This window comes from Bos grunniens, chromosome X (genome assembly GCF_055505025.1).
Source record: "Bos grunniens cultivar Pamir isolate PY7600 chromosome X, Bosgru_T2T1.0, whole genome shotgun sequence".
NCBI lineage: Eukaryota > Metazoa > Chordata > Mammalia > Artiodactyla > Bovidae > Bos > Bos grunniens.
Window position 1 is genome coordinate 110,047,894 of NC_141194.1, and position 17,790 is coordinate 110,065,683.

The 17,790-nt window shown below is 48.0% G+C and overlaps 1 protein-coding gene across 3 annotated transcripts; it reads right to left on the reverse strand.

Moving 5' to 3' along the window:
- Positions 1-327: 327 nt before the first annotated feature.
- Positions 328-8,484, reverse strand: FATE1 (fetal and adult testis expressed 1). 3 transcript variants are annotated; one of them, XM_086385977.1, is made up of 6 exons: positions 8,391-8,484; positions 7,062-7,163; positions 5,996-6,114; positions 2,124-2,230; positions 1,678-1,756; positions 328-916 (listed from the first exon to the last, which is right to left on the reverse strand). In XM_086385977.1, exons 2-6 carry the CDS (start codon positions 7,132-7,134, stop codon positions 785-787), a joined length of 510 nt encoding a protein of 169 aa, XP_086242103.1. In that variant the 5' UTR covers positions 7,135-7,163; positions 8,391-8,484; the 3' UTR covers positions 328-784. The 3 variants fall into 3 exon arrangements, with proteins under 3 accessions (XP_086242103.1, XP_086242102.1, XP_086242100.1); XM_086385976.1 differs by lacking the exon at positions 8,391-8,484 and having other exon boundaries at positions 1,678-1,753; positions 7,062-7,228; XM_086385974.1 differs by lacking the exon at positions 8,391-8,484 and having other exon boundaries at positions 7,062-7,228.
- Between the last annotated feature and the right edge of the window lie 9,306 nt (positions 8,485-17,790).

Sequence of the window (17,790 nt, forward strand, 5' to 3'; positions counted from 1 at the left end):
CCCCAGGGCCATGTTTCCCTTCTTTGGGCCTCACTTTCTTCCTGAGCAAATGGAAAAGTTTGTGGTCCTATCCAGGAGATTTCTCTGATTGAATCCCTGTAATGTCCAACCAGGACAAGCTGCTGCTGCAAAACCACATCCCTATAAGCATTTGCTGGTGGAAGTCCCACAGGAAGGGCTTTGCCAAACTCTGCTCCTAAGGAGTGCCTCCCCAACCTGGGCTGGCAATGGAGAGGCAGGAGGAGCCTGGGAAGGAGGAACCAAGGATTTTGTCCAGAGGGGCTGTCCCCACTCGAGTTCTGGATGCAAGAAACTCAGTCACCAGGGTTTGCTGCTATAACTGAACTTTTATTGAGAACATTCTATGTGCAGAGCCCTGAGCACAACATTGAAGAAAACAGGGAAGACACAGCCAAGCTCCTGCTAAGGATGAAACAGAAGAGACACTGAGGGCCCAGAGGCAAGGTCTAGCTCCAAGATGGTCACCATGGAGCCCTGACAGGGAAGGAGGAAGCACATACCCCTGCTGTTACTGTGGGGACTGGAAACCACCATCCTCTCCCTGCAAAGAGGCTCGATCTCAGCCCATTCTGACCCTCACGATTCTACACTTCCTCCACCTCCTGGCAGCTAGGGCCTCCCTCGGGCAGAGGTGGAAAATGGTCATGATGCTGTTGAAGGCTGCTGAAAGTTAGAAGGAGGATGGGCAGAGGTGGCTGAGGGAGAGAAGGGAAGAAGGGGAGGACTGAAGGGCTCTAGCTGCTCGGTGGACCGGCAGGAAACATCACTGGCGCATCCACAGCCAGAGGTTGGTGATGCAGGAAGACAGCAGCATGGTGAATAACAGCACCTCCCGTTGGTGCCAGGTGGCACTCTGGTCCTCCAGGTAGCGCAGACGCTCAGTAATCATGAACAGCTGCAGAGAGACCAGAGCTGGCTGGTGAACAAGGCTCTTCTAGGGAAGTCCACAACACACCAATGGGGGGAAAATATGACTTTAGACCAAAAAAGGCTTCTGCTGCACTGTGGGAGGAAATGGGTCTCTGGGCAACAAACAGGCAGAGCAGCTGACCAGGGGCTGGGGGTGGGCCCAGTGGAACCCAGAGACTGGGTGGTCTGTGTTCTCAGTCCCCGCCACCTTGCCCCTACCATCACCAGTTCTTCCCATTGTCTGGAAGAAGCCAGCCCATCCCAGCTGCCAGGGAAGGGGATGGGGGCAGCAGCACCAGAATGAGGGCCTCAGGATGGGGTGACATGCAAGGCCAGAGAGGGCCACCAGGGAAGACATCCCTCCTGCCCATGCCCATGCCTGCTGGGGTCTCAAACCAAGGAGACCTGAATTTGGCCTGAATGAACATGACCCCTGGATCAGACCTCTTGGCATCACTCTCTATGAATAAACTTCTCTTATCCTCTGATGTTCCCTCTTCCTCCTCTTCTCCCTTCTCCCTTCCCACATGTCAGGCAGAGAGATGGAGTTGAGTCTAGGCTTCAAGATAGGACACTGAGGACAAGAAGGCTGGGTGAATGGGGAAGCAAGCCTGACTTCGCCTCCACTGCTAGCAGGTGAATACGATTGGAGAGGCTGGGTATCCTCAAGGTGGGTGGCCCCACCCACCCATTCACCATGATTCTGCCTCCCACCTTCAAGTGGGTCCCTGGCAATCAGACACTCACCTGTCTTCTCATGATCTCCATCTCCAGCTCATTGAGCTCTTCCAGACCAATCTCAGCCAGTGTATTTAACTCTCGGCTGCTGGGAAATAAAACACAGAGAGTCAGAGCCTCTGGTGGTCCCAGGAGAGCCATAAAGGCAGATGGGTAAGGTTGTGGACTCCTCTGGACCGTAAGTCTGTCCGCCTGGAGCTTTCCCCTTCTCTGGTCGCAGGTCCTGAAGCCTGAGGACTGGGAGCTGGCCCAGCTGTGGGATGCTAGGAGGCCCTGAACAGGCAAGGGGCCAGGGGGCTCTATGGCTGTGGTGAGGAGGCAACAGAGCCCCCATACTCCAAGCATGGCCAGCTGTTCACTGTTCCTTCTTGGGCAGTCTGCTTGCCAACTCCCTGGGTCCCTGCCCACAAAGCCCTGGCCTTTCTCTCCCGCAGGGTCCATGGGGTCCTTCTTACCGCTCAAACTGGGACCTCATGCCCTGGGAGCCGCCAGGATTCTCCTGGGGTTGGGCACCGCCATCGCCTTGTTCTCCCACCACTCCAACTCCCCGCAGCTGCGGCCCCTAGGGAAAGGAACCATCAGTCGAAGTATCCTGCTTGGGCCCATACTTTGTCTGGGAGCATCAGCACACCCCATTGGGAGTCATGTGGTGCCTGATCCTCCAGAATCAGAAGAGCCTGAGAGTCACACAAGTTGGCTGCCTGCCACCTCCCCACCTCCACCAGGCTCCTCTGGCCATGGGGCTCTCCAGGCAAGACTTCAGGAGTGAGTTGTCATTTCCTACTCCAGGCAATCTTCCTGACCTAGGGATCAAACCCACGTCTCCTGCATTGCAAGCAGTAAGATATCTCAAAAACAGCATTAAAAGGACAGTGTGTGTCAGGAAGACTCCAGGACTATAAAGAAGAGTTTTTTTTTTTTTTTTTTTTGTGTGTGTAATAAAGTTTTATTAAAGTATAAAGGAGATAGAGAAAGCTTCTGACATAGGCATCAGAAGGGGGCAGAAAGAGTACCCGCTTGCTAGTGTTGACAATGAAGTTATATACTCTCTAATGAATCCAAAGAATGTCTGGAGGTTGTAAAGACCTCGTCAGACCTACTCCCATAATTTACATTTTAAGATAACAGAATTAGCCAGAAGGTTTAATCCAAAGACTGTCCTTAATCCAGAGACTGTCCTCAGGCAGGATACATTATTGTTATATAATCCTAAGGAATGTGGAGAAAGAAAAAAAGTTTGTCCTTTCTTCCTCCTTGAGAATTCCAGACCCCTCTCTCCTTGGGGACCCCTAGACTCCCTATCAACCTGCCTAGGAAATATTAAATGGAGAGTCTCTCCTAGAAAAATTTCCATACCACCCCCTTGATTTTCTTATAGATTGGGATCAGAAGGAGAAAATGCTTTTTGAGAGAGTTGAAGGTAAAATAATGATGAGTGAGTAGGATGTGTTGTTTGTTTGTTTGAGGTAAAACATTTTATTTTTAACACATCAATATCATAAGAATTAATTTAACAACATATGCAAGCCTGATGATAACTTGTGATCACCAATCATTTGACAGGTCTAACTGTTCAAAGGAGTTGTCTTTTTTTCTCTTTTCTTTTTAATTTTAGAAACTCTCTACTTAGAGTTATATACATTTCAAAACATCAGATTTTTATTTACATTTGATGGGGATTTTTTTAAATCTATGAATTGCAGCAAGTGCAGCTTCCCTCTGTCAATTATTTCCAAAAAATGTTATTTTTATTTTCATATATTTTTAAGGCACACTACACTTTTTTCCCAAATGAGCAGAGTAGTATTATGATTTTTTTCTTTCATGTGTTTCTCTCAGAGGCAATAGCATTCCATTAACATTTTACTCAAAAATAAATAATGAATAAATATATAGAATTGATACATTTAATTCTAAATGTCTAAATTTAATTTGTACAATTAATATAAGGACTCTATTTTTTAAAGGTAAATTCCTCTAGTCCTAACAGGCAACTCTAATTAATCTAGAGATTAATTAAATCCCTCTCAGTGCCCCCACCTTCTACATCAAAGTTAGAACATAAGCAGCTTGCCCACATCCAAGGTGAATATAGCTAACAGAATCATCCACAGAACTACTAGACTTAAGTGATTTCATGAAACAATCAGGTCTCCCTCCTCCTCAAAATGGCTGCCTTTTCCCCATATTTAATGCAAGTAAAGAAGATATGGCAGAAAGTGAAGAAGAACTAAAGAGCTTCTTGATGAAAGTGAAAGAAGAGAGTGAAAAAGCTGGCTTAAAGCCCAACATTCAGAAAACTAAGATCATGGCATCTGATCCCATCACTTCTTGGCAAATAGATGGGGCAACAGTGGAAACAGTGTCAGACTTTATTTTTCTGGGCTCCAAAATCACTGCAGATGGTGACTGCAGCCACGAAATTAAAAGACGCTTACTCCTTGGAAGGAAAGTTATGACCAACCTAGACAGCATATTAAAAAGCAGAGACATTACTTTGTCAGCAAAGGTCTGTCTAGTCAAGGCTATGATTTTTCCAGTGGTCATGAATGGATTTGAGAGTTGGACTGTGAAGAAAGCTGAGTGCCGAACAATTGATGCTTTTGAACTATGGTGTTGGAGAAGACTCTTGAGAGTCCCTTGGACTACAAGGAGATCCTACCAGTCCATCCTAAAGGAAATAAGTCCTGGGTGTTCATTGGAAGGACTGATGTTGAAGCTGAAACTCCAATACTTTGGCCACCTGATGCGAAGAGCTGACCCATTTGAAAAGACCCTGATGTTGGGAGGGATTGAAGGCAGGAGGAGAAGGGGACAATAGAGGATGGGATGGTTGGATGGCATCACTGACTCGGTGGACATGAGTTTGGGTGGACTCCGGGAGTTGGTGATGGACAGGGAGGCCTGGCGTGCTGTGATTCATGGTGTCACAAAGAGTCGGACACGACTGAGCGACTGAACTAAACTGAACTGAGTGCAACAACATGGCCACCATTTTCTCCACAACACTCCCTCAAATGGTTAGCATAATTTAAAAAATTCGTTACAAGGGAACAAAATGTAACTCAGCTGATTTTCTAGAACATCAGGTCTCCCTGCCTCTCCAGTCAGTTTGCCTTCCCTCCACCTCCTATAACCTTTGCAACAGTATAACAACCATGTTTCTAAAACTGCCCGCATCTGCAGTAAAAGTAGCTTACTTATCAGATGGGCTGCACAACATGAGACTCACATGATTGCCTGGAAAAGTCAGGTCTCCCTCCTCTCCAAAGGTGTTGCCTTTTCCTAGTAAACGTGCAATGGTTTAACAACCATGCTTCTAAAACTTTCTGTCACCCAAGGTGAATGTAGTTAAAAGAATTGGCTACAGAAGGATGATGGGATTCATGTGATTCCCAAGAAGAGTCAGGACTTCCTCTTCTCCAAAATAGCTGCCTTTTCCCAGTATCCTTTGCAACAGCATAGCCACCATTTTTTCTAGAACATTCCCTCACTCATATAGAATGTAACTTAAAGAATTGGCTACAAAATGCTCAGATTCAATTGACTGGATTTCCTAGTAGCCAGAGAGCATAGGCATTTCACTTGCCTTATCCTAGTCCCAGCCCTAAGATAGATATAGATACATGTATATCTATATTTATATATGCTTAGATATATATACACAACCCTGAATATTCATTGGAAGGACGGTTGCTGAAGCTACAGTACTTTGGCTATCTGATGCAAAGAGCCAACTCACTGGAAAAGACCCTGATGCTGGGAAAGATTAAAGGGAAAAAGAAAAGGGGGCAGCAGAGGATTAGATGTTGGATAGCATCACTGACTCAATGGACATTAATTAGAGCAAATTCTGGGAGATAGTGGAGGACAGGGAAGCCTGGCGTGCTGCAGTCCATGGGGATTCAAAAAGTCAGACATAACTTAAAGACTAAACAGCAACTATATATATATAATGATTTTTATACTTTTGCATATTTCTATACAGAAATATATATATAGAGAGAAGTAGACATAACATATATATACATATAGAGATTCAAATATAGATATATTTACTCATTTATTAATAAAAGAAAGTAGATATGTACTCCCCAAGCAATGTGTGTTTCAGACATTCTGGACCCTCAAGGTTGAACTAACAAAGAATGGCCATGATCTCTTGCCAGACTTCGTTGCCCTCATTTGCCTGCCCAGTACACAGGAGCTTTGTCCTTCCCCCAAAGTCAACATCTGCCCTGCTTGACCTACCATCTCCATACCAGAGCTGCTACAACTGTAGGAAACTCCCCCAAACTCAAGCTAGCCACCAAATGCCATACAGTACCATCTTCTTGGACTGGTTTGCAGCCGTATTCCAAACCACAGCAGAGCCAACAGCCTTTGGATCCACCCTCTGTCGCCGCTGAGAAGCACCCAGCAACCGAGACATATGCTCCTTCATTTCTAGGGAGAAGAACAGAGACCCAAGGAACACCCATAGAGGCTATCCCAAGGCTTCATGGGCACAGAATACACCAAAAAATAGGATAGGGTCCCCCAACATCTTAGGAAGCACTCAACACCCATTCTCTGATATCTACTGGCTAATCTCAGATCTCAATTTCTTCATGTACTCAAAATATAGTAAGTGTTTACTGAGTGTCAAGCTCTGGGCTAGGTTCTTAAAGAGCAAGCAATGGCCAAGAAATAAGATCACACCAATAAAAAATTGATTGTATGTGTACAAAGAAAGTGGTGACGAAAAAGCGGGGGTTACAGGAAATAATCCATCAGTGCAAATCAAGAGATGCATGCTCCCAAAACAATAAAAACAGGATAACAAGACAGAAAGAAGGGGATACTTCTAGAAAAGTCAGAAACAACATTGAGGCAGAGACCTGAAAGAATCCAGCCATAGAAAATCTGGGGAAAGAGGGAACACCTAGTGCAAAGGCTGTGAAGAAGAGTCTTGGGATGTTATAGGACAGGCTTAAAGGCACTATGGACTGGGTGAGCATGCCACAGCAGTAAGTATATTGAGGAGGTGACCTTATGTGGATCTTAAGGAGCTTTACTCTAAAGGGCAGAAAAAGGTACTGGAAGGTTAGGAGAGAGAATTGCTTTGAATGATCTTATAAATTGAGCCCACTGAGTGTTTTGCAATAAGACCCATTGGTGGTTTGCAATGGGAGGGGTGTTCATCCAACCTTCCTTCTCACACGCTACAAAAGACTCACTTTATCAATCCCGTTACCTCACACACAGGTACCCATAAATACACGCAAACACAGGTACCCACAAATACACGCAAACACACATTCATGCTTCTGCCAAGCCACACCTGTGCATTTTCTAACATACATGCACAGGTGCAGATACCCAAGGGAAGGGACATTACGGGGGCTCCTTACCTGCTGCCACTGAGCACTCTTGGTTATCCCTAAAGCTTCCAAGAAGCAGGTCTTCATCCTTTGGCACTTGCATCTTTTCCTTAAGGTTAGGGACTGCTCCTCCTGCCATCACCACCAATTGTAAGCAATGGCCAAGAAGGCACAGGGACCAAGGCTCAGAGGAGGCTTGGGAAATCAGCTCTCTGAGGAAGATATAGCTGGACACAGGGGTGGAGCCAGACTCCCACTTTGAGTTCAAGCCTTGGACCCAGCACCTCCTGTTCCTGCTGTATCTTGCTGGCTGGGTTCAAGGTCTTCGTCTCTGCTACTCTGTAAGCAACTTAGGAGAAGCGATAGGCTCTGAATCTTTGCCTGGGAAAACTGCCCTAGCTCTCAGCTCATCCGATTTGACCTCATTTCTAGATAGAGGCAGGGGCTGGCACAGGACTCCAGAGTCAGTCAGTGGCCAAAGCAGGTTTAGATCCCATCATGGTTTCTGCAAAGCCAGCTCTGGCTAGTAGTCCAGGCCATAGCCCCCTTCAGAAAGCATCCTCTACAGAGTGCATCCTTCCTTCCCCCATCCAGAGTTCCCAGGCAAGGGACATGGCTTTTGATGCCCTGGATCAGCCTGGACAGAAACCATGAGAACCAAAGGAGGGATGTGCAGGAGAAGAGGGGCCTGCTTACTGGAGCCCCCAGTGTCCCCAGCCCTGCACCCCCTATTCTAAGTCAAATTTTCCCTCAGCTTCCCTACTGAATAGACCTCAGTGGTCATGTTTATGGTCCATGTGGCTAGCCTAAGGTCTCCAGTTATTCCATCAAGTGCTGGTCTAGATGTTGCTATCAAGACTTTTTTTTAGCTGTTGATGTCTATAATCAGTGGACTTTAAGTAAAGGACATTATGTATCCTTGATACTCTGAATGGGCCTCATTCAATCAGTTGTAGGCCTTAAGAACAAAGACTGAGGTTTCCCAGAGAAGAAATTCTGCTCAAGACTACACCTCAACCCCTCCCTAACATTCCAACCTGCTGACTTGTCCTGCAAATTTTGGCCGTTCTAGTTCTATGATGGCATTAGCCAATTTCTTTAAATAAAATTTTCTTTACACACACATATATGCATAGTAAGTCAGTGGTAAAAAAATCCACCTGCCAGTTCAGGAGACCCACATTTGATCCCTGGGTCGGGAAGATCCTTTGGAGAAGGGAATGGCAACCCACTCCAATATTCTTGCCTGGGAAATCCCATGGCCAGAGAAGCCTGGTGGGCTATAGTCCATGGGGTCGCAAAGAGTCAGATACGACTCAGTGAGTGAGTGCAACAACACACATACATACACATACATACATCCTATTGGTTCCGTTTCTCTGGAGAACTCTGACTCATACAGCCACCAAAGGCAAACCCTCAGCTCTTGGGAATAGCCTCAGAGCTCCTGAGGAAGAGGAGGCTATTTGTAAAGAAACCAAGCACAACTGGGGCCAGGTGGGAGGGAGAGGAGGACGGGGGTGGGGGGAGGAGAGGAAGGGAGGAAGAAAACAGTGAGGAAGAAGAAAGTGAGGGGCCAGCTCCCTTAGAGAGGGCGGCTGATCTGGGTTGCCTAACCTCCTCCCTGGTCCCACCTGTCCAGTGCTAGGAACAAGCTCTCTAGAACAGAGCTTACAGAGGCCCTGCCTGCATTCCTGAGGGCCCAGGAGAAGCCCTTTCCAGCTCTGGTGGAGCAGCTGTGATGAAATCTGAGCTTTCTGAAGGGTCACCTTAGGAGAAAGAAGTGTGCTCTGTGGGACTTAGGAGCCTGCAAAGCAGAAACCAGCCGTAGGTTTCTGGCAGGCGCTGGTTGCCAGATTGAACAGAGAAAAATATAGGATGCCCACTTGCTTTGAATTTCAAATAAACAATGCTTTTTTTTTCTTTTTTAGCCTAAGTAAGCAACATGTGGGCTTCTCTGGTGGCTCAGATGGTAAAGAATCCACCTGCAATGCAGAAGACCCAGGTTCAGTCCCTTTCCCTCACACTCACACTCACACATGCAACATTTGGGAAGTATGTCCACTAAAACAGTATCCCATTTAATTGGGTACCCTGTATTTTACGTGGCAGCCATATGCCCTGCCTATCCTCCACACGAACTTAATTCTTTGGACTTCAGTCTCCCCACTGGAAAATTGAACTAATAGCCTCCTCCCTACAGGGTGGCTGATCTTGAGAGCGGTCAAGTCAGCAGAGCTGAATAAGTATGGATATGCGTGCATGCTAAGTTGTTTGGCTGTGTCCAACTCTTTGCGACCCCTGGACAGTAGCCCATCAGGCTTTTTGGTCCATGGAATTCGCCAGGCATGAATACTGGAGTGGGTTGCCATTTCCTTCTCTGGGGAATCTTCATGACCCAGGGATCGAACCACATCTCTTATGTCTCCTGAATTGGCAGGTGAGTTCTTTACCACTAATGCCACCTGGGAAGCACCAGGTATGGGCATGACTTTGCACTATTGACCTCAGATCAGATTCCTCTCTGACTACCAACTGGCCTTGACTCTAGCCCCCGGGTCACTCCCAGGCCCTGGGTGCCCGGGTCACTCCTGGGCACTGGGTCACTAGGACCAGGTGCATGCAGAAGAACTGTCCCCTGGTGGCAAAGTACCCTACCACCTAAATCCAAGCAAAAAGGGTGGGGAGACTTCATTCCCAATCCCTACGCCCCCAGTGCCACCCAGAAACCTTGGCATTTCACCACCTTAACATGTCCACCTCTCTTGGATTGGGCACCAACACCACAGTTTCCTTCTAAAATTGCCCCAAACTCTCATTCCAAACACTCCAGAAGCCCCACTGTCTGGCTGGACAACCTTAGGGGCCCAGAGAGTGAGAGCACCCCGGGAACAGAGCGGTATTCTAAGTCTAAGGGGGGCCAGGAACACGGCCCAGGGCCGAGTGTGAGTGGTGGGCTATAGAGACCTCAACCCTAGTGGAAGGCTTCCAGACAAGAGAGCCAGGGAGCCCAAATATCTCCCCCAGCTGTAGGTTAGACTGATGACCTGGAAGCGGGGAGGATGGGTGCAGAGAACGTCTGGCTTAGATGTATGTGTCTGTGTATTTGCAGTGTTTTACACAAATGAGATCATACATTTGCAGTACGTGCTGTTCTGAAACTTACTTTTTGAAGTGAACAGTGTGCCTTGGGGATCTCCCGTGTCAGAACAAATCTGCCTCACGTCATTTGAACCCAACATGGTATTTTACTGCACTTCTGTTTATTGACGTACTCGCGGGCAGTGGGGTGTCTAGAGCCTTTCTCTCTTATAAACAATGGAGCAAGGAACATTCCTGGACATGCCTCTTTGCAAACATGTTTTTTGTAGAGCTGGAGCCTAGGAGTGGAATTGTGGGGTTCAGGGGTGCACGTGCTGACAGTTTTGAATGCTGTTGACACTATTCCCTCTGAAGAGGCTGGACCAAGTGGGACCTCAGCCAGGGGAAGAAAGTGCTGGTTTCTTCACAGCCATGTCAGTGGAAGATATTAGGAAACTTTCCATAAGGCATCATTATGATGGGTGAAAAATTATCTCTATCTCATTGTTGTTTGAATCTATATTGCTTTAATTATGAATAAACCTGAGCATATTTCATATGTTTATTGATCTTCTGTATTTCTTTCCTGTGAACTGACTGCTGGAGGGCTTGAATCTTTATTAAAATAAGAGCTACTTTATTAACAGAAAGGGTTGGGGGTGAAAGTTCTCCCTCCCTTCAAGCTAAGCGTCTCCAAAGAAAACATATCATCTTTTTCCCTAAAGGTGATCCTGAGCGTAGAGCCTCCACTGGGGAGCAAACAAACCCAGTTAATTGCATACAAGTTCATGTTGAAATCTAGACAGCTCCAATCCCGCCCTCCCCACAGAGCAAGGGTTCACCTCAGGCTGTTTTCTGCATGTCTGCCTGTCTGCCCTCGTCTTGTGTCTGTCTATTTCTCTGCCTGCTCAACCACCTGCCCCCACCAATAGCTTCCAACCACTGGCCTCTCCCAGCTGTTCAGCCGGCCACGCACTCTGTGGAGAGATTCCTGAATGGCTTGAGGTCTGATAGCCACGGCTGCTACTTGCTCCCACCTCCCTTGCAAGCAGAAGTGGGAGGTGGTGAGAACCGAGGCCTGGGGTCAGTACACCTGTGAGCGTCTCCTACCTCTGACCCTGGAGCATCTTAGGCAAATTGCTTCCTCTGTGCTGAGCCTCAGTTTCTCATTGCACATGGAAAATGGGGCTAAAATCCAGCTTCCCACTGTTTCATGGTTTCAGGGAAGTATGGTGGGGTTCTTCCAGCCCCTCTTGACCCAGAGCAGTGCTCTTTAAGCCCTTTCTTATGTTGGGATTCTATGGAAGAGACCATTCAGACCCAGTGGGTGTGACGGTCTGCTGCCCGCCGCTCCATGGACAGCAGAGTCTCAGGCAACTCCACATCAAGCCCCAGCTAGTAAGCCTGATTTTGGCTGCAAACCCAGTTCTTCCAGGCATCTGGGAGCTTCCTCTCTACTTGCTAATGAAACTTAGGAACCTGTAAACAATTCTGCTTCCTGCTTCTGGAAGCAGCTGGTACTGAGGTCATGCCTGGAGCCCCAGGGCCTTCCCCAAGCCAGAGCCTGGCAGATGTCCCTCCATTCCTTAAAAAAACAGGAAGGACAGAAAGCAAACTTCAAGGATGGTAGCTGGCCCAGGGAAGGGGGGCCACATCATGAGCAGAGAGAGGGAAATAAATGGCAGGGGACACAGTCATCAGTGGGAAGCGACAGGGGGTTCCTTGGTTTCCACGTGTGGGCTTCTCTCATCCAGAAGGACCATCTTAAAAAAGCCTGCCTGCATGTCAGGCTCTGGGGCTAGGGGCCAGGTCCCCATCCTCATGGGGCTCCTGCTCTCGAGGACAGATAGAAACCGACGGGTCGGAAGTCCATGGCTCTATGGGGAGAGGAGCAGGGCATTGTTTTGTGTTGGTCCTGCCCTTAATACTGCCACATTCTGCTTCCCTGGGAGTGTGGGGGAAGCAGCTCCAGCAGAAGTGAGTTAAAGACACTGGCACAGGCCCAGACCTGGCTGATGAGCCTACCTGCAGAAAGGGACCACTGAGATGCTCTGAGTTCCTTCAGCTCCTCCTGTGAAGAGTGGCCGCCTGGACAAGTCAGGGGGAGATGTAACCACCTAGTTTAGGGTGATAGCTGCTGGCTAATGGCCCGAAGCATAACTCTGGACTGCCCTTCAGGTGGAACAGAAGCAGGGCCAAGAGCAAGTGTGATGACAGGAAGCTCACCCTCTACCCCCTTCCCCCGGCTAGCCCAGCATAGCAGCTGCTCACCCCGCAGCTCCTTCTTCCTTTCCATCTCCCCATTGACCCACAAATCCCTTCCACTAGAAGCTGGCAGTAGATTCAAAAACCCGGAGGGCATAGACAACTGCCTATCAGTCCCTCGGGTGCAGGGAATCCTTGTCATGGGTGGGGAAGGACTTCTCTCCTGATTCCCCAGGGATGAGGTTGGACCAGGTGACCTCACCGAGTCCTTGGCCTTGCCTGCCAGGTAACTCGTCACAAAGCGCTGCACCTGCTTTCCATTGTTTCCATATCCAGTGAGAGAAATGTGACATGTCTGTAGAATTCAAGACAGTCAGGGGCCAAAGGAACATGGCCCACAATAATGGAGAGGTGGAAAAAGTTCTGTAAAGACGCAAACGCTGAAGCCTCAAAAGCACATCCAGCGGCAGCCCCTCTGACCTGGAGGAAGACACAGAGACGATAACCCCGGGTGAGTGAGAGAGAGGCCTGGCAAACTAATGACAAGGTCTCCAAAGATCCACAAAGCCGATCCTCTTCCCAGGGTCCTCCATTTTACAGACAGGCAATCTGGGGCCCTTGATGGACAAGGTTGTGAGTCAGTTCACATAGCAATTCATAGACAGGGCTTAGATGCAGATCCATGAGGCTAGGTCCCTGCCTTTAACTCAAGGACCCTGGGACAGAACAGGAGGAGGTCCAAGGGAGGAAATGACTCACAAGAGTTTCAGGAAATATCCTCTTGCCCCTGACCCACTCTGCCCTGCCCTTTACTCTTGCAAGACAGGGCCAGCAGACAGGTCATAACACAAGTAGGACACACCAGGGAGGATGGGGTGGGTCAGAGTCCAGGCTCTGCCATCCCGCTGCTCTGCCCTTCCTGCCATGGCTCCTCAAGAGTAGCTGTGTGACCCTAGGCAATGTACCTCGGTGATCCCTTCAGAAAATGGCAGGGAAGGGGCCACGGACTGTGAAGCACTCAGCTTCTAGCAGAGTTCTCACTGGAAGCTGGCACCATGGGATTTTCCCACTGCCCGCAGGCCGTCCTTGGCAGAGCTGGTGGCCCTCATGTTTGTGCTCAGCTTCAGCTCTATCAGGGACTTATCTATGCAGCTTCCTGGGCATTTGGGTACTCCCTTCTCCAGGATCACTCTCTTCAGCACAAAAATATTGCCACATCCTTTTCAGCGTTTGATAGCAGTTCCATGAGGGCAGAGACCTTGTGGGCTTTGCTTGCCTCTCTCTGTCTCCCCTGCACTTACTGCACTGTGTCCCTCATGGTAGAAACTCATAATTATTGAATAAAAATGACCTGAATGGTAAACAAACAAATATTAAGGAACCCAACTCTCTTACCATGGTGTTTTGTCTCATTGGTGCTACTATCTTTTCTCAACTCCTGGAAAAGTGAAGTCGCTCAGTTGTGTCCGGCTCCTTGTGACCCCATGGGCTCTAGCCTACCAGGCTTCTCCATCCATGGGATTTTCCAGGCAAGAATACCAGAGTGGATTTCCATTTCTTTCTCCAGGGGATCTTTCTGACCCAGGGATCGAACCCAGGTCCCCCACATTGCAGACAGATGTTTTACCCCCTGAGCCACCAGGGAAGCCTAACTCCTGGAAAGTGTTGCCCCAACTCTGTCTCCACCCTTTTACCTCCCAGACGTTCCTCTGCTTACCTGACTCCGGCCCACCAGCAAACTAAAAGTGCCCCAGGCCAAGGTCACCAATGCCCTTCTGACAGCTCAATCCATCTTACTCATCTTACTCAACTTCCTTGAAGCATTTTGTATTACTGTCCTCTCTCTTCTGCTAAAAACACTCTCCTCCCTTGCTTTCTAGGACTTTATAGTCTCCTGCCTGCCTGGCCCATCGAGCCCATACCCAGACTTCATTTAGCATCTTCGTGGTACCTCAAGTGACTCCAATACCTGCTGTTTCAGCTTAGACCTCCCTCTTTCATTCCCCTAAGACACTCCACACCACACACTCAACATGCCACAACCTACTTTTCCTCCAGTGGAAGTGAACCTATTCAACCTTCTAGAATGGCTCACCATCTATCCTACTGTCTGAGCCCCTAAACTCATATGTGAGGGTCCTCCCAACTTTCTCACAACCCACTCAGTCACTGTACATGGTTCTGTTCCCTCTGTGATGGTTAATTTTGTGTGTCAACTTGACTGGATGACAGGGTGTCCAGATATTTAGCTAAACATGAATTCTGGATGTGTCTGTGAGGCAGTGTCCAGATGAGATCAACATGTGAATTGGTGAACCGCGTAACACACATGACCCTCTCCAATGTAAGTGTGCATCATATAATCCATGAAGGGCCTACATAGAACCAAAAGGTATAAGAAGGAGAAACTTGTTCAGCCCCCCACCCCCGACACACACACACACACACACACACACACACAAACACACATCTTTTTCCCTTTCCCTCTCTCTCTCTGCCTGAGGACTTGAGCTGGTACATTGATCTTCCCTTGCCTTTGAACTAGAACTCATACCGATGGCTTTCACAGAACTCCAGCTATCAGAGGGCATATTGTGAGGGACTTCCCAGACTCCATAATTGCAATTGCATGAGGTGATTCCTTAGGATAAATCAATATCTTTCTATATCTCTATATGTATAGATAGGTATATTTGTATTTGTAGAACTTTATCTCCTATGCATTCTGTATCTGGAGGACCCTAATACAACTTCTTAAATATATAATTCAGTGTTTGAACACAAATCTTCCCAGGGGTTTACTTCTGTCTGTCTCCCGTCTCACCAGCCTAGCCAATCCCACAGCCACATGGGATTTACTCTGGCGATAGTGGGAGCAAGAGGCCATGAGCAAGCCTATTTGAAACAATCTCTCTGCCTGCTGTATGGAGAACGGGCTCAACGGGATCAAAGAGATAAGGTAGGAGGCTATGGCTGTCATCCAGGGAGTAAAGACCGCCGAGTGTGGCCTAGCGGGTCCTGTGTGGACTGGCTTCCCTCTATCTTTCCAGTCTTGCACAAGTCTTTCCCTTTCTGCTGTCCTGGCTTCCTGTTTCCTTAAAATCATGATGGCCTTGTTGGTCTTCAGGCCTCTTCACGTGAGGTCCCTCTGCCTGCTTTTGTTTTCTTTCATGCTCTTTGCCTTACTGATTTATACTCATCCTGTAAGCTTGAGGTTGGACGTGGCTTCTCCAGGAAGGTTTTCTCTGGCATCTTCCACCTCCAGACCCATGGTTGTCCTGTAGCAGAAAGTTCTACATGCTCTGCTGCTATCTCTTATCTCATGCCTCCCCCACCAAGCTAGGCCCAACGTTCCAAACAGGTAGGAGTCCCATGGCCAGAGTGGAAGCAGTGACACTCCCAGGTTGGTAAACATTGCACTCCACCAGCGTCCCTCCCTCTATGCCCAGTGAGTCCCGGAACTCCAGGGTGCTGGCATCCACCAGCCCACCCACTGTGCTCCTGTGATTAAGTGTAACCAGCATGATACAAATGTTACCCAGCCTCTAGAGCCTCTATTTTTACAGTACATAAAGCCCAGTGAAACTGAATCCATCACACAGTTTGAGCTCTTCAGAGAAATTGTTGAAAGCCACTGTTACTGGAGCTGCTAGGCTTGTGATTCATGAAAACAACGTTTGTCTATTTAAAAAAAATCTAAAGGGGCACAAATATTTTGTCTATTCTTCAGGCTTTCGGTCTGCCCATCACTCTCCAAAGAGGTACCCTGGGAAAACCATTCTGAAGCCCATGTCGCCTCACCGAAGTCCACCTGCCCTGTGGGGAACTCTGACAGCTGTCCTGGGTGCACCATCTGTGGCAGGGGAGCATCTGCTCTGGAGTGTGATTTGAGAATGGCAAGGTGCCCCTGTGTTTGCCAGAATCTCAGCGAAGTCATAATGTCCACCCCTAAGCTTTTCCAGAGTGTGTATGATGCGCTCAGGGTTGGGAGAAAGGGCAACAAAGACTCCTGTCCACCATGAATAGAGTATTATTGGATGAACTATATCCCCTCTTCAAGTTCCTATGTTGAAATCCTGACCTCTGGTACCTCAGAATGTGACTGTACTGAGAGGTAGGGTCTTTAAAGAGGTCATTAAGTTTAAATGAGGTCAATAGGGTGGTCCGTGATTGAATATGACTGGTGACCTTATAAGAAGAGGAGATTAACATACAAACATGAACAAAGGGAAGATCATATGAAGACACGGGAAGAAGATGGCCGTCTACAGGCCAAGGCAAGAGGCCTCAGGAGCAACTGACTTTACCAAACCTTTGATCTCAGACTTCCAGCCTCTAGAACTGGGAGACGATATATTTCTATTATTTAAGCTATAAAGTCTATGGGACTTTGTTACAGCACCCTGAGCAAACTAGTACAAGGGGCCTGAGTTATGACTTCAGAATAAAATCACTCAACACATTTTTTTAATTGAACACTGAGTGTGAGCCAAGCACTGAGCTGAGTTCTGGCGAAGAAATGATGAGAACAAAAGTTATCCATGGTCCCTGCCCTTGTGGAATTAACAGTTAGGTAGAAAGAGGTGGAGGGATGGGTGCTGGGAGGATGAACAGTCAACAAGAACACAAAAGCAAAGTGATCACCAGAGTAGACCAGCAATGCAGTACAATTGGCCGGGGGTGGGACAATCTGGACAGACCTGGGTTCACACAATGAGGTCAGCACTTCTCTCGGAGGCCTTGGTCAAATGGCATTCTCTTGGTCCTTGCTTCTCTCAGACATCACAGGTTTGTTGGGAGGATCGTCTCAGTTAATCCTTATACAGGGCCTGGCATATACCAGGTGCTCAATAAGGGCTGGTTGTGATCATTTTCAAGCCCAGTTTGTGGCCCCTCTCCACTGTCCTTCAGTGCCTTCATTCTGTGAGATCTCAAGCCAGCTGCTCTAAGGGTGTGGCTGTGGTACAAGAGGGGGCTGGGGAAAGGGGGACGCTCTCGTGTATTACTTTCCTTGTGTGGGCTAGGCTGGGACCCTTAGTGGCTGCCTAGAGTGCTAGTTTCTAAAAAAAGGAATTAAAGTTCCAAACCTATGTCTACAACATGACCCCATCTGTGTGCTGGAGTCTGCCTGAGGAGTCTTCATTTGACTGCCCAGCATCTTCAGAAGATTGGCATCACTCAGTAAGCCAGCTTAGGATAAGAAAAGAACCTAAGGCCTCTGGCTGTCATTCTTGGCATTGGGCCTCCACATTCAATCCTCGAAGGAGGCTGTGAATGTCACTGCCATTGTCTCATCACTGCCATGGCTTTTCCTATTAAAGGATGGATTACTTTCCTTATGGGGGACAGGCACAACTTTTACCAATAACTTCCCTTGGCCCCATCTCACTCCAGATAAACAGCTGGCAGTGTTCCGGGCTAAGACCATGCTTCCTCCAAGGGGAGGCTAAACTGTCAGTGCCCACTGAATAGT

What these genes read in the sequence shown, in the direction of transcription:
- FATE1 (XM_086385974.1), bottom strand. Translation starts at nt 7,170, where the DNA reads ATGGCAGGAGGAGCAGTCCCTAACCTTAAGGAAAAGATGCAAGTGCCA. An exon ending in AGAGTGCTCAGTGGCAGCAG is followed by an intron (nt 6,115 to 7,061) that starts GTAAGGAGCCCC and finishes TCTTCTCCCTAG; the next exon opens with AAATGAAGGAGCATATGTCT. An exon ending in ATGAGGTCCCAGTTTGAGCG is followed by an intron (nt 1,757 to 2,123) that starts GTAAGAAGGACC and finishes TTTATTTCCCAG; the next exon opens with CAGCCGAGAGTTAAATACAC.